The 15422-nt window shown below is 41.7% G+C and overlaps 1 protein-coding gene across 1 annotated transcript in view; it reads left to right on the top strand.

The window, feature by feature from the left end:
* PRDX6 (peroxiredoxin 6) overlaps positions 1-15422 on the top strand; it is a 228330-nt gene that overhangs the window by 37429 nt on the left and 175479 nt on the right. The window contains exon 2 of the mRNA XM_044085221.1: positions 9841-9997. Coding sequence (XP_043941156.1) covers positions 9841-9997 — 157 coding nt within the window. The remainder of the gene's footprint in view (positions 1-9840; positions 9998-15422) is intronic.

Here is a 15422-nt window from a genome sequence, read left to right as displayed (position 1 = left end):
AATACCCCTATCTTCCCTGTCACACAGACCAAATTACTAGGGTTCATTATTTCTATATACTGGCTCAAAATGCAATGTTAAGTCCGCAGAAACATCTGCCAAAATCTGCACAAGAACTTGATTTGTCAAACTGTGCAAAGCTTGTTGCTTATGGTTATTTAAGAGATTCAAACCAAAGTCTCAGAGCTTACTCTGCTGGGAACAGCTGTGCCTTGTAATTCTTTGTAGTAAAGACACATGCACTCATTAGGCCTCTGAGACACTTTGAAAATGGGACTGCTTTCACTTAATAAAGAAGTTCACCGTGTAAGCCTGCATAATAGCTCGAATTTTGCAAAAGTATTTTTGTGTGCTGATATTTTGCAGGAAACTACCAGTTATGTACTCTGAAGCAAGATCTAGAGGTTACCTCTGTAAGGTGAGCATGGAAAGTTCCAGTGGGTATGCAGAGCAGTCAAAGCTGTGCTGGACAAAATGGTGCAGCTAGGAGGAATTTTGTCCAGTAGAAGAACCTGAATGGATATCCCAGACCTCATCCAATGCACACAGTCAAGATGTTGCTGCCGTTATGCCAAATGCTACTTTTTTTTTCCTGTCTTGGATGCAAAGCATTAATTTTGGCAAATTTTGCTTGACCGAATGTCTTACAAATTATGTACCAAATGTGGTCAATAATGATGATGATGGAGATTTCTGAGAATGCTGTTTGGAATAAATTCTGCCAGTGAATTCTTTGCGATGGGAACAGTTTTTTTTTTTTTTTTTTGGCTATCCCTATGCTATTATAGTAGATGATATTCTAGTAGGAGGCAATGGTGAAGTCCTAATATGAGAAACTCCAAAGTTGTGGAAAGAGCACATGAAGTGAATCTCAAGCTGAATCCTCAAGTGCAAATTTAGGCTACGAGGAGTTACTTATGTTGGTCACTTGTATACTAGTTCTAGTTCAGGCTTACACATAGCAATTCTTGAGATGCCAGCTGCAGACCATGTCCAAGCCCTACAACGTTTTCATGGCATGGTAAACTGTCTAGGCAGTTCATTCCTGATTTAAGCCAACTTTCAGCACCACGAAGAGAGCTGACATGTAAAGATATAATTTGGTTATGGTCAGAACAGCACCAGAGTATTTGATGTCCTGAAACAGAAAATTGCCACCCCACCAATTCTTTGCTATGATGCCCACAAACAAGTTACTCTTTCCTGTGATGCTTCTAAAATTTGGTCGAGGGTAGGCCAGTACCCTGTGCATAGACCAAGATGCAGTATGCCCAGATTGAGAGATTTTGGTAATTGTATCTGCATGTTTTGAAGCTCCATAATTATGGTCACCCTATCCAGATCGAAACTGACAACCAGCCTTTTATTTTTTGAGAACCTAGGCATACAGCTCCTGCCATATTGCAGTGTATGATGCTCAAATTGCGGAAGTACAATTTCAATCTTTTTTACACAAAAGGCAAACTTTTATCTTGTTGATATTTTATCCAGATTGCTCATTGTTTATGATCTGTTTTTCTGGAAAACTTGATTTTGAGGCTATGGAAATGAGATTTCTTTTCCTGAACTCAGAACTTGCACAGCTTCAAAGCCAATTCTCCAGAAGCTAAACCTCTGTCAAGGATGGCCTTCAAAGCTATCTTTACCAGTAAAAGTACAACCTTATTTTCCATACGGAGATATTTTTATCCGACAATCTTATAGATTCATGGTGTGTACTAAGCTAATGGCCCTGTAGCCTTTACAAGCCTAGCCCCAAAAAATTGCACAGGCACTGTCAGCTGATGTTTCACAGTACCCCATCTCGTAGGGCAACTGGAATGATCCCTGGAGTGAACTTTTGTCACCCATCCAGTTGTCAAGATCCCTCTTGAGGCCGGCAAGATGCTCTGCTTGACATTAATGGGAAGCTTATTCAAGAGTATGGGCATTCTTTGAGGGCTGAACCTGTCCCTCCAGCATGTTCTGTTAATTGTGGTAATGAGGTTGTAATCTCTGGAGCGTGTGGGGCAGGTGGATTGGGGTTTCTTTAGGTGTAGCATTTCAAGTAGGGCCAAGTCTTATATGGCTTTGTAAGTCCAGTAGAGATCCCCTCTTAAGTAGATAAGAGGCTGAGAACAGCTGTACTTGAGTCTGTCCATGTAGGACATGTGTTTTAAGGCCTAAGATCAGATCCTTTTTTGTGAGGTACTTTTGTGGACTCTCCAGCTGTTGTCTGGTTAGGTATATGCCCAACTGGGTGTTATGTTCGATGATTGGTCTAATGAGGTATGAGTGGAGGGGTGATTACCTCTCTTCCTGTATGTGAAACCTTTGGTTATAAGATGTGCCACGTAGAAGGACTTTCTGACCACAGTGGCAGTGTGGTTGAAGGTGAGGTGGCTATCAACCTGGGTGCCCAGATCTCTTATGGCCCCTTCAGTGTTCACTGGGCTCCCATCAATGTGGTAATTTGTGGGAACTGAGTTTTTTCCAAAGGGGATGATCACTTTTTTGGCATTTGAGCTTCATGCCATTGTTCCGACACCAGTCATTGGTCTCTGACACCTTTGTAGGATGTCTGCATCACTTGGAGTTGATGACTCCTAGCTTGCAAACTTCGTCAGCCAGACGACTCCTGTGTTGGCCTGGACTTCTGAGAAGTAGATGCCAAAGAGGAGACTGCCCACGACTGAGCTCTGTGGAACTCCACTCGTAACCGGTCGACAGTCTGACTTTGAATCCACAACTTTCACTCTATTGGTCTGTCTGTCTGAGACCATTTGCAACCCACCTAGTGGTGTAAGGACTGATGCTTAGTTTTCATCATGAAAGGTGCTAAGATGATTATTCCAAAATCCTTGCAACAAGAGTGTATTAAGATCTTTCATCCTGGCCAGCCAGGAACTGATCCTTCCAAAAGGGAAAGCGGTCTAGTACTTTGGCCTTCTATAAAGAGATTGAGAGAATACTTTCATCTTGTTCAGTATGTAATAGTACAAAGCCGCTTCAACAAAAATAACCACTTCAGTTAAGCCAGATTCCTGAACTGCCTTGGTCGACAGTAGCCACATATCTTGGAGTGGAATGATCAACGTTACTTGGTGTTGCATTCTTCAAACTGGTTTGAGATTGACCTAACTTCCAGTACCGTCAAGCTGAAGTGACCTTTTTCCTCTTCATGGTAGTCCGCACAGTTATTTCTGACAATGGTGCACAGTTTATAAGTCAGCAGTTCAAAAAATTTGCAGGAGTGGTACTCTGCTCATATTATGAGTAGTCCTGAATACCCTGAAATTGCTTGGCTGAACTTGCAGTTCAGAGTGCAAAACAACTGAAGTCTCGACGTGACAGTACCTATGTTTTTCTCAACTTGTTAAATCTCAGACATTCTTTGTGATAAACATCCTTTACAAAGACCTGCATCTGAAGCATTTCTCCCCGGGCCTGCACTGAAAATTGGCTCGTTCCAAGTCTGACTATCCCGGTTAACAAATGTAAAAATAAAATAAATCCTTGGTTTACCTGCTCAAGCTTGTCAAAATGAACCCAGAACCACACTACCAATCGGAAAAGGTAATAACAGCTTTGTATTTTTTCTAAGAATAATACGTTTGAAACTGACTGTACTCGTTGAGGATTATACATTCAATAATGCCAATCAAGCATTTTGAGGTACAGGGCAAAAACAGAAGGCAAAATCAGGGACCATATGTAAAAATGAACCCAGAACCACACTACCAATCGGAAAAGGTAATAACAGCTTTGTATTTTTTCTAAGAATAATACGTTTGAAACTGACTGTACTCGTTGAGGATTATACATTCAATAATGCCAATCAAGCATTTTGAGGTACAGGGCAAAAACAGAAGGCAAAATCAGGGACCATATGTAAAAATGAACCCAGAACCACACTACCAATCGGAAAAGGTAATAACAGCAGCTTTGTATTTTTTCTAAGAATAATACGTTTGAAACTGACTGTACTCGTTGAGGATTATACATTCAATAATGCCAATCAAGCATTTTGAGGTACAGGGCAAAAACAGAAGGCAAAATCAGGGACCATATGTAAAAATCAGTTGAGAGTTATATTTGTTACAGAATTACTATCTAGTAATAGTAGTAAAAGTGTAATAAGGCACATATAATAGTGGTGCAAGACTAATAAGGCGTATAGGTTGATGGGTATGCTTCTGTTACAGTTCTGTAATTTGGTAATATTAGTGGTGCACAGATATTTATGCATAACGACTAGAATAATTAGGCTCACAGGCAACTGGTCTACAAAATGACATGGCTTAGTGGTAAATCACTGCTATGGTGTCCTGGGTTCGAGACTGCAAAAATCTATTTATTTAAAAACAGTGTATGAGGGAGGTTGGAATAATGGTTAAGGTGCTTACCTTGTAGCCACAAGGTGCAGGGTTTGAATCGTACATAGGGTAATTGGCTAGGCTTAAAATGGCCCACAAGGGCAAGTAGCCTAGTACTAACCTAATGGAACAGTAATTTTATTAGTTCCAAATGGTAAGAACCAACAAAGCAGCTGTCCCAGAAGTATTCCCCAGTGACTGTCCCTGTTGCTAAAATCCCAGTTAACTGTTATGAGAGCGTCGCATCTCAAAACCTAGTTCCAGATACCTGGACATGACTGTTTGTTTTTTCTATGGGTCTGTATAATTAATTGCATGCCTATTGAAATGTCATGGTTTGTATAGTTGCATGCCTATTGAAATGTCATGGTTTGTATAATTGCATGCCTATTGAAATGTCATGGTTTGTATGAGACAGCTCCGTAAAGAGGGAGGATGTAAATCAGGGTGTGAGATACTTTTAAGAAACTTTCCAGCACGTCAGCACATGCATACAAGTACTGAACACGTGCATAGAGTGCCATTTTGAATGCTCAGCCAGAGGGTGAGCATGCAAGTATGTAGTCTGATAGTTTAATGCTCCTGCTATCAATCGTGATGTATACAATAAGACTCCGTTGAGGCTTGTTTTAGTTTGTGTACATAACATTAGGGTCACTAAATATGGGACGTTTGCCTACCATGGGTATGTTTTCCAGGGAGTTTACCAGGAAAAGTGAACAGTGAGAATATTCTCTCTCCACATAGGGTTACCACCTCTTCAAATGTCCAAAGTGGGACATTTGTTTTGTAGAAATGTGAGATTTTGCAGGACAAAGCATGCCTATGACTAGTGCAGAAGACACAACTTTCACATTTTTTGTCAAAATAAAAGCTTCTTATTGTAGCATTATTTTCTGGTGTTTCAGCTGCAAAATGTGCAACTATTAAAGAAAACTTGGCAAATATTTTTTGTCCTAAAATGCCAGGACATTTGCCAGTTTTTCGTTTTTTTGCAGGACGCAACTTCCCAAAGAGGGATAGGTGGTAACTATCTCCACAGAAATGGAAGGAAGGCAAGATTTGCAAAGCAGGTCATGTCTGCCTTTTCTTTGCCTACTACTGTTTTAGGCAAGAAAGAGCATTCCTATTTCCTGTAAGTCAGAAGAGCAGGCATTGCAGGGGGATGAGTTCTGGGAATTTCTTAATCTGAACACTTGGATTCTGAGGGAGAGTATGGATTTTTCCTTCACAAATATTTCTTTCAGTAATTTTGTAAGGTGAAAGACTTTTGTCTAATAGCAAATTCCTGTTGCACAGAAAACATGATTTGTTACAGATGGATGTTCCTTATCGTACGGGTGGGATTTTCTTCCTTTCTACGTCTACTTGTACTAGAAACACTGCTTGGAGAAGCTACACCAGCAGTCAACAGAGTAGCTTAGTTTAAAACTGGGCATCTTTAAGGTTTTAGAAAATGCAGTAACTGGCCAGCAGTTTTACACCACCAGAAAGCCCATCTACCTGAGGCTGTTTGAACATAGGAGTTACTGACTTTCTTGACAGTGCGTTTGACGTTGATCTGACAGTTGCACTCGAGCAGACTGACATGCATGCATGTAACTGAGCTTGGTTTTACAACTACTACTGCAAATGACTCCCTCCGTGAAGGAAAGAGAAGGCCTTTTGTAATGGAAATTTAGATCGATTTTTTTATTTAGGGATTTATTTAAGTTTCAAAACTTCTAATATTGACCCCTGTTCAACGAAAAGTGAAAATATCGCCGTGACAGAAAAACAAAATTTTTCCTAGGGAAAGAATTCTGTTTGTTTCTATTGCTTCAGTATTTTCAGCGCTGTGGTGGAAAGTTGCGGGTCGGGTTCAGGTAAGTGTGCAATTGAGTGCGGGTTAGGTTAATTAGAGTTAGGGTGCGGGTTAGGTATTTGTGTAATTTGTGTGGACGTGAGGGTTAGGGGAGTTAAGGTTAGGGCGCGGGTGAGGTATGCGGATAGTTAGTGGTGTGTGTATAGTTTAGTGTAGGGTTAGGTGTAAGCTTTTAGGTGTATGTGTGTGGATTGCTGTTTATTTGGTGTGCTTGTATTGTGTGTGTTTTGGAACAGCAATTTTTTTCCCCTAGGAAATAATTCACTGTTCTGTATGCTCGATGTTTTCAGCTTTCGCTGAATAGGGAGTCTATATTAGACCATTTCAAAGTTTTGAAACTTCGATGTTTTAATATAGACCTGTTTTTTTTTGGGGGGGGGCTACATTGTGCTAAACTGTCCTCTTTCTCAGTTCCAAGACTGGCTTCAACCCTATTTCATACTGTGTATCATTCATTCCCAGTAGCCTGTCAGGGTATGCTACAGGTCTACGGCTTGTCTTGAGTACATTCTCTGAAGTTAAAGCTCTCCATAGTTTAGTGCTTATCCAGTTTCGTGCTAGTTTCCTAAATTACTTCCAGTATTCTTGCAGAAAATGTGGCTTATGGGTGTACGTGAATGCTGTATATTTTCTGTAGTAGACTGGTGCTGGGAACTTGCTGCAGATGGTCAGGACATAGCCCCCTTCCCCCAGAACTTCTTTGGGGGGCTAGAAGTTGACATGGTCTTCCTTCTCCACCTTTGCTATAAGCTGCCAGATGTTCTAGCGGTCATGGCTGCTTTGGTTAATAATAAATGACAGGTTAATAATAAATGACAGGGACAAGTTATCACCCAGTTTCACACATTTTTTTTTTTTTCCTGCCCCATTTAAAAATTGTCCCCTAGTCTTTTTGTACGTTAATTCTCACATGGGGGGCAGGCTCACTTTATAGCTCTAGTGGTGTCATATTTGAGCTCTGGTTGGTATGCTGGTGCTGACCTTTAAGGATAGGCACATATTCACCACAGACTTTCTCTGGGTAAAGTATTCTGCAGCAAAATATGTTTCCTTAGGCTACAGCCTTAATAACTGGGTTGGCAGCTGAATCCTGGCCATCCATTGCCCTTTTGCAATTGGGGAAATTTTGAGGGGGTGGGAACCACTAGACCCATTTTGTGTCTCTCCTTATTAACTCTTCAAAATTCCACTGCAGTTTGAATCCAGGGCCTTTTATGTACCTCAAACAGCACTTTAAAATGGTTGTCAAACTCATTTTCCTTCTGCTGTACAACTGGTCAGGTCTGTACAAATGGTGCCAAAGTCCATCTAAGAAAGATGGCATAGTACTACGAGTGATCTCCTCCAGCTGAGAATAGGACTGGCTTTTCTGTGGCTGGTGTCCCTCTCCTTTAGATAAGAATCATGCCTGTTAAGAGCATACTCTGTTCTGGTCATCCCTTTTTTGTAGATATTGAAGATGGAAATAAGGCTCTGCAGGGTACCAGTTGCAACTTTTCCATGTTAATACTAATATCCAAAAGATCTAAAGGTGTAGCGACTCAAAATTGCCAACAAAACAAAATAATACCAAAACTGAGTTGCTAAGCCCACAAGACAGAAGACTGCTCTGGACTTTTTATTTGAAAAGAATAAGAATTAAGCGCTTTTGTCCATCAGAACGCTTGGACTTTGGAATCTTCCTACATTCCAGATAAGTGTCATACGCGAGGTTTAATAAAATAAAAAAAACTTTCTCCTGTACTTGTATTTTAGCAGTAATCTCATTGTGAACATCTTTCATCTTCAGTTTCAGGCATCCTGAGCTGTGACACTTGCCTGGAATGTAGGAAGATTCTGAAGTCCAAGTGTTCTGATGGACAAAGTACTATGGATTTGACTTTTAAACGGAGCAGTGTTCTGTCTTGTGCGCTTATGACTCAGTTTTGGTATTTCGTTATGTTAGTACCAATGCCTTGCGTTGCTTAAGGTAGGCCATAACGGTCTAATGTTTTGAGTACTTCAGTAGATTTATACAAGTCTTTAGGTAATAGAACAGAACATGTTTTGTTTGAAGTACCAGGTTGCTGAATTTCTTTAATTCTCCCTTATTTGATTTTTTTAATAGCTACACTTATGGTGATGATGCTCACAAAGAGGAAATTTGACTTTTGGGTCAGAGTTTTGACAGTTTGAATTCCTTATTAGTTTCTTTCCTTTGACTTTGCTTTAATACTGTCAAATATCTGATTGTATCCAGTTTATCCCACTAAGCTCTATGGGAGATGGGAGGGGGGTGAGTTACAAACTAGAGGAAAATGAGGTGTTTAATGCTCACTTGGCTACCAAAACCTCATGCAGGTATTTCTTCCTGAATGTAATATTGCATTTCCAGTGATGGACCATGACTCCTTTGTACCTGATTTTGGGTTACAACCCACAGCCTGTAATTGGGAGTTGCTTGTCAAGCTATATAATTGCTTATCAAGACGTTCTTACCAAGAGCCTGAGCCCCACTGATATCTAAAAGGTCCTGTGTGGTTCTTTGTAAACATCACTAAGAGGTTTCTTTAAAAAATAAAAATGCTGTTTATGGCTTTATAGTTTGCATCACGTTGTCCTTGTTCATTCTAACTTTGTGCAACAGACTTTCAATTTGGCAAGTAGATCCTTCATAATGGTGGTGGTGGTTCAGTTCAAGGTAATAACTGAATGTCTTCATGAGCATTTGTGCATAATTTGTGTGGAGTTTGTTGCAGTAGGTAACTGTAGGTTTAATACTTCTAGCGTTAAGGTACTTGAACTGGACTACCAAATGTACATGCTTCCTCGCCTTAATAATGAAGGTGGAATTTTCCAGAATTAGAGGCTAAGGGATAAAGGCCTGACTGGGTCAGACAACCTGAATTCGGTCTGTATCTCAAGAATGTGATATTGTCAAAGGAGGGTGGTCATGTGCATCATGTTGGGTGGAGCTAAATAGAGGGCCATGTACTGCATCAGTCCCCTATGAGGAAGGGGCCATGTACTGCATCAGTCCCTTCTGAGGAAGGGCTCCGATACAGATGTGGCTTAGAGGTGGGCATTTAGGCTTGGGTGATGCTGGAAATGCATTATGGACTGCTGCAGTGATGTAGACTGGTCTCCCCACACTTGTGATAATGGGACATTCTTGTGGCTATTGCAAGTATTTTGGCGAGCACAACCACCTTTGTGGCTGCTTAAAGGATACTCTCCATCCTGGGACAGCTGTCTCCTTCGCTCAGTGATTCACCCGGTGGTGAGGAACTTGTGGTAGCGGTCTTATTTTCGGGAAGTCTAGCTTGGGCAGGTAGAAGTGCAGAAGTGTGGGGAGTTCCTCTTCAGCTGACAGCATGAATGATGGATCAAACAGCAGGTTCTTTTCTAGCTTCCAGAGCTAGAGTTTGTGGGGTTGGGAATGGAGTAGCTTTTTGCAAATTCTTGTCTGAAAATACTCATGACTTTGATCAGGATGACTGTATTGGGAGCAAAGCTAGAGAGAACTTGGAAATAAATTAAATGGGGGATAGATTTAAGTTGTGTTTAGTGGAAGTTTAAAAAAAAAAAAAAAAAAAAAAAGTGAATTTAGTTGGTATAATGCATTTGCTTTCTTTTTCCTAGCTGGGGGATTCTCTTTTCTCATCCTAAAGACTATACTCCTGTTTGCACTACAGAGCTTGGACAAGCAGCAAAGCTGGCACCAGAGTTTGAAAAACGTAACGTGAAAATGCTTGCACTTTCTGTGGACAGTGTTGAGGACCATCTTGGTTGGTGTAAGGTAAGGACAAGTGGGGGAAGGGTATGGCTTTTAACTTGGCCAGAGTCTTGACTGGTGACATTTTTGAATTCTCAGGCTGTGCACTATTCCTCTTACAGTTGTGTACGTGTGGACAGCTCTAGTTTCATACCTCTGAAAATGAGGAACGATCTAGTTAATTGGCAGGTTTACTTTACCTGCCTCGATAAGTATGCCTGTGAGTTGTGGCCTGCTGTATAGATTATAGCACGTGTATTGGAAGCTCATTTTGCTGGTAAATGGGGGTTCTGAGCAGCATTGCTGTTGTAATTGGGTAAATTTGGTAACCCTTTTATACATGGGTATGTAAAGTGATAAATGTAAAAGCCAGTGGTCAAGCTTTTCAAACTTCATCCTAACTCTGGTATGTTCTCTGGTAGAGGAAAGGCCCAATGGCCGTTCTGGTATCAGCACTGTTCTGCGCATTATATTACAAGACACCAAGTTTGGCATCCGTCTTGGATTGGAGCTTGTTGGATTTGTCTGCAGATATTTGACACCTTGTACAGAGTGAGGATATGATATGGAGTACAACAATTAAATTCTGGCTATTCCCCATTCTGTACATGCTGATGTAGTACACATTAACATGCCTGAGTGAGTGTTGCTGGGGAAAAGCATGCTGCTTTTGCCATACAGAACTACCCTGGAGTCTGTCAGTGATGTCTACAGTGAAACAGGTCACGGATGCAGTTTTAAAGCTTTGGTTATGCAGGATGGTATCTTGGTACTGGTATGTTGCATATTTTGCTCTTTCAGTTTTGTTGCATGGGACTTCACAGATGCTTATAGAGGGTCGGAGATGAGAGGAGTTACATTTTCAGTTTCCTTTTTCTTCAGCTTTGACTCTCCTTGTGTATGTAGCTCATGAATGGGTGAGGAAAAGAATACTGGGTGGTTTGTCGGATATCGCCGTTTTGAAAGTGCGACTCTGTGGGTGATAGTGGATCTTTTGTATGTCTGATTAAATTCATTTGGATAGTAAGTTCAGACTGGAAAAGTTGTGTGTTTATTGGCAAAATTAATGCCACAGGTCTTGCAATTGTTCCAACTTGTGAACTGTAACCCAGTACAAGAATATATTATTGTGTGTGTGTGTGTGTGTGTGTGTGTGTGTGTGTGTGTGTGTGTGTGTGTGTGTAATATGGTGAAACATGCAGGTTAGTTCTGCCATTAGCAGTAAACCAAAGGAAGATGGCTAGTGGTCAGCAGCAGTAGCCATCACAGGCACTCTCATTCATCTGAAAGGTCAGTGAGGCAAATGGAGACCGTACCACACAGCAGTAAGAGCATCTTGTCCAATATGCTTTAACACAGGAACAGCTCTCCAGAAGTAAGTTATAATGCAACCATTACTGATTTTTGAGCAGCATTTTTCTCCAGGCAGAATGTCTAATTCTGTTTATGAATAGAGAGAGATGATAGTATGTAAAATCTGTGGCTGTGACTGAGATTACTCTTTACCAGCTGCAGCCATTTTATATGTGACTGACTAGTGTTGCAGTCTCAGTTGGTGCTGCTGTTTACCACCAAATTGTGTGGGGTAACTGGCCTTCAGCCATATGTATACTACCCTTGTGACCAAGTTTTGACGTGCGGTGGAGCAGATCAGAATAGTAACCACTGGTTGCCTAGGATTTCACCCACTTTGGACTGAGACGAGCATTTTCACTGCAGTTGTAAAGTAATTGAATCCGTTTAAAGTCTCTTTGATTTTTTGCATTCAAACACCCCCCCCCCCCCCAGATTCTTTTTGGAGAAAGATAATCCACTATGTCAAGCAGAGTTGGTCACTAACACTCCAAGAAATGTTTGAGTGGATGGGTAATAAGAAATTAATCCCGGGAATCACTTTGGTGGCCCTGCTAGACAGGGGTGCAGATAAATAGCATCCTTGGGTGGCGAAAACCAGGGAACCTTGTTGGCTAAGCTTGCATAGGCTCCTATGGTTGATAGCCTAGTACCTAACTATGAACCTGTGCCCCCTTTTCTGTATTTGTGGTGCCACCACCAGCTAGATCACTGTACTAAATCAAATTTCTGTTTAAGCCAGTTGTTAACCTGTATGATAGCAGTAACATTTAAGCAATGGCAATATCTACATGCAACTTACAAATGTCACATGCACCTACATTTAAATATGACTCCAGTACAAAATGACACCATACCAAATTCTCATAAAACAGATGCATGGATGGTGTGTAGAGGCATTCGGTAACTACCAGCAGTTAAATGAAAAATCAGTACATGTCTATCAGAGTCTTGAGGATGAGCTCTTTGCGGGACCCAGTTCATTTGTGTGCTTTAAAAATGAAGCAGAAGCCAGGCTTGTTCTACTTTGTTTTTTATGTTTTGCTTGATTCAGATTTGGATTCTACATTTCCTGTTTCTGCAGTCCTGTAGGGAAGAATCTAGTAAATCATTGTCCCTAGTGTGTGAAGCAGAATTTCTGGATGTTAATCACATTGATCAATGCTGCAGTAGCCTTTGTTTTGTGTGTTCTATATCTTGCAAGACTGAGGAGACCTCAATTTCTGACTTTTCCCTGTTGGGGGGGGGGGGGCTATTTTTCACCGAGATTTGCTAGAATGTCATTGTCTTCAGTGGGAGAACAAAGGTTTCACAGTCCCTGAAATGCTATGAGTTGTTACAGGACTTTTCAGAACTTGCTAATTCCGCCTCTGTCAGTTTTTTTTTAGAGGATGTTATTGTCTGCATTTTCCATATTGGTCAGCCAGCTGCCCCTAAAAAGGCAGGAGTTATAATTCCTCAGTCTTTTACATTTTTACCCACTATTCCCAAGCCTGACCCAGCAGCTATAGCTTTTGTTAATCCTGCTTCTGCTAAACCATTCAGTTAATTCCAGTCCTACTCCCTTCGATAAGGATGGGAAAGTTATTGTTGACTATGAGAAGTGTATCCATCTGCAACTTTGGTTTCCAGAATTTTGAATTGACAGCTTCATACATTAGTTTAGTTTATGAAGAACTGGGAAAGTATCTACAATTTCTTCTGTGAGGAAGTCTGCTTTAAATGCCTTCATATTGACTTGTGCAATCAAACTTCTTGTTAACAGTGTGTCTCTTGACACTCGTACTACTATCAGGGCTATGGCCACTGGTACTGTTTTAATGATGTTGGCATGGCTGCATTCTCAGAACCTTTCAGATGATAAAGGAGATTTTTAAATTCTCCCTTGGATAGAAGTTTGGTGCTTGGCCCCTCTGCTGCAGAGGTGCCTGTGTGATGAAAGGGGCAAGCTGATCCACTGAATCCCAAGATTTTTCAGCTGTCCTTTTTCCAAATTGTCAGATTTTTTTTGTCTTCCATTTTTAGCAGAATAAACAGTCTTTGACAGAATTTTTGTAACTGGATAATCTTGGTTTTCATTCTATCCTCTTAAGTTTGTGGTACCCAAAAAAGCTCTAGCCTCTCCCTTACCCATAATACACCAACCCCTTGCATACCTCTGATCTTGTTTGCTGCTTTTCACGAAAGATATGGGTTGCCCTAGCTCTTGAAAAGAGCTGTTCTGCTGGCTACCCTTCAGTATCTCTAATTCATTCATGAGGCTTATGTTGAATGCAGCCGAAGGTGCCTCAAGGGCAAGTGGATTCCGGCATTTCCATCAGGAGACGTGCCTGGATGCACTTGTGATTTTTTTTTTTTTTTGTGGAGCCCTTCAAGTCCTTGTTTCAGTGCTGCCTCTGAGAGTACTTCTTATTTGGCCCCAAAGTGAAGGACATATCTAGGTGTAAGAAGGATGGAAAGATGCTCTGCAGGGGGAGCATATGTTTTTGACCCCTCAAAGATCCTTTTCGAGGAATCAAGGTGGTCAGAAGATGTGGTTCAGGATGTCCCAGAAGGATGTCCCAGAGTCCTATCCAAGGCACATGGAGAAGTCTCCCCCCTGCCCCTAGGGAACACGACATCACCATGGCAGAGGAGACCACAAAACCAGGGGTCCAGAGATTTTCTCTGACAGACCCTACCAGTGCTTCTGAAAAGAGGACCTATTTATCCATCTCTGGAGACGATTGAGGGCCGACTATCCCTGTACCAGAGAGCCTGGGTAGACTTAACTGGGTACATAGGATACCCTTTTCCCTATCACCTCCAACTCCACAAACAATTCCTGATGTTCCACCCAATCGGAAGAAAGAAGCAGCAATTTGATTACAAAGGCGGCTAGAGTCATTGAGGTCCTACCAGACCAAATAGAATCCAGAATTTAATCATGATTCTTTAGTGCCAAAACAGGAGACCAATTTTGGATCTTGGCAACTTGACTCAGTTCTGGACACAATTTTGAATGGTTACGGACGGTTCAGTCCAGCCTCCCTTTTCTAGACCAGGATAACTGGATGTGCTCTATGGATCTTCAGGATCATACTTGTACTGTCACAAAGATAAACCTAGTCACTACCAGTTCAGAGCTCTGCCCTTCAGCCTCAACACAGCCCCCAGAGTGTATTACGAAATGCATGTCAGTAGTAGAATCACTCAGGCATGCAAGAGATTTCTGGTGGCTGATTACATCGGATCAGGTTCTACAATGCCGTCCATTCTCCCGCAGCCCAAGGCCATAGTGACCATTGATGCTTACCAGTTGGGGTGGGAGCACTTTCTGGGGAAAACTGTCCAAGGCACTTGGTCCCCCAAAGAGGCCAACTTGCATATAAATGTCTTGGAGATGGGAGCAGTGCTATTAGCATTACAGGCTTTCCAGAATGCTCTCCCTTCAGGGACAATTGCTATCCAGGCAGACAATGGCAGTAGTTTTTTTTCAACAACAAACAAGGAGGGACCAAGTCTTACTCCTTGTGTTGAAAGCACTCCGTATGGCTATGGGCAAGCTCATCCGGCTGCTTTCTCATAGCAGCACATTCCAGAGTAGACCATTGTGATAGTGAGCAGGTACATTTTTCCACCTCACGAGTGGTCTCAATTGACAAATGTTTTGTCAGTGCAGCCAGCCTTGCTGTGATCCTTTAAACAACAAATGCTGCAGCTACATTGCCGTAATCCCCCCACAGGGGGAGTCACCATGGGAGGCTGTGCTTTAGAATTGACCACCTGGTCTGCTTTATGCCTACCTGCCTCTTGCATGAATTCCAAAATTTTTGGCAGAAAGCTGCCAGGTGGAGGAGCGAAGTCATCCTTATTGCACCTTACTGACCTTGACAGGTTTGGTTCCCCTTCCTTTGGCCTCATCTGATTTACCAGCCTTGGATTCTGGATCCGATTTCAGACCTCCTGTCTCACTCGACAGGCCTGATTTCACCCAGACATTTCACACCTGAAGCTTATGACGTGGTTTCTCCAATTCTGTTAATAGCCAGACAACCAGTGCTCTATTCCCCTGTCTTGTCGTATCCTTTCATCTTGCCATAAACCCTGAACATGA

This window comes from Protopterus annectens, chromosome 10.part0, assembly GCF_019279795.1.
Source record: "Protopterus annectens isolate FY-2018-M chromosome 10.part0, PAN1.0, whole genome shotgun sequence".
In the NCBI taxonomy this organism is placed as follows: domain Eukaryota; kingdom Metazoa; phylum Chordata; order Ceratodontiformes; family Protopteridae; genus Protopterus; species Protopterus annectens.
The sequence above is the reverse complement of the archived record's forward strand: the minus strand, read 5'-3'. Positions and strand labels throughout refer to the sequence as shown.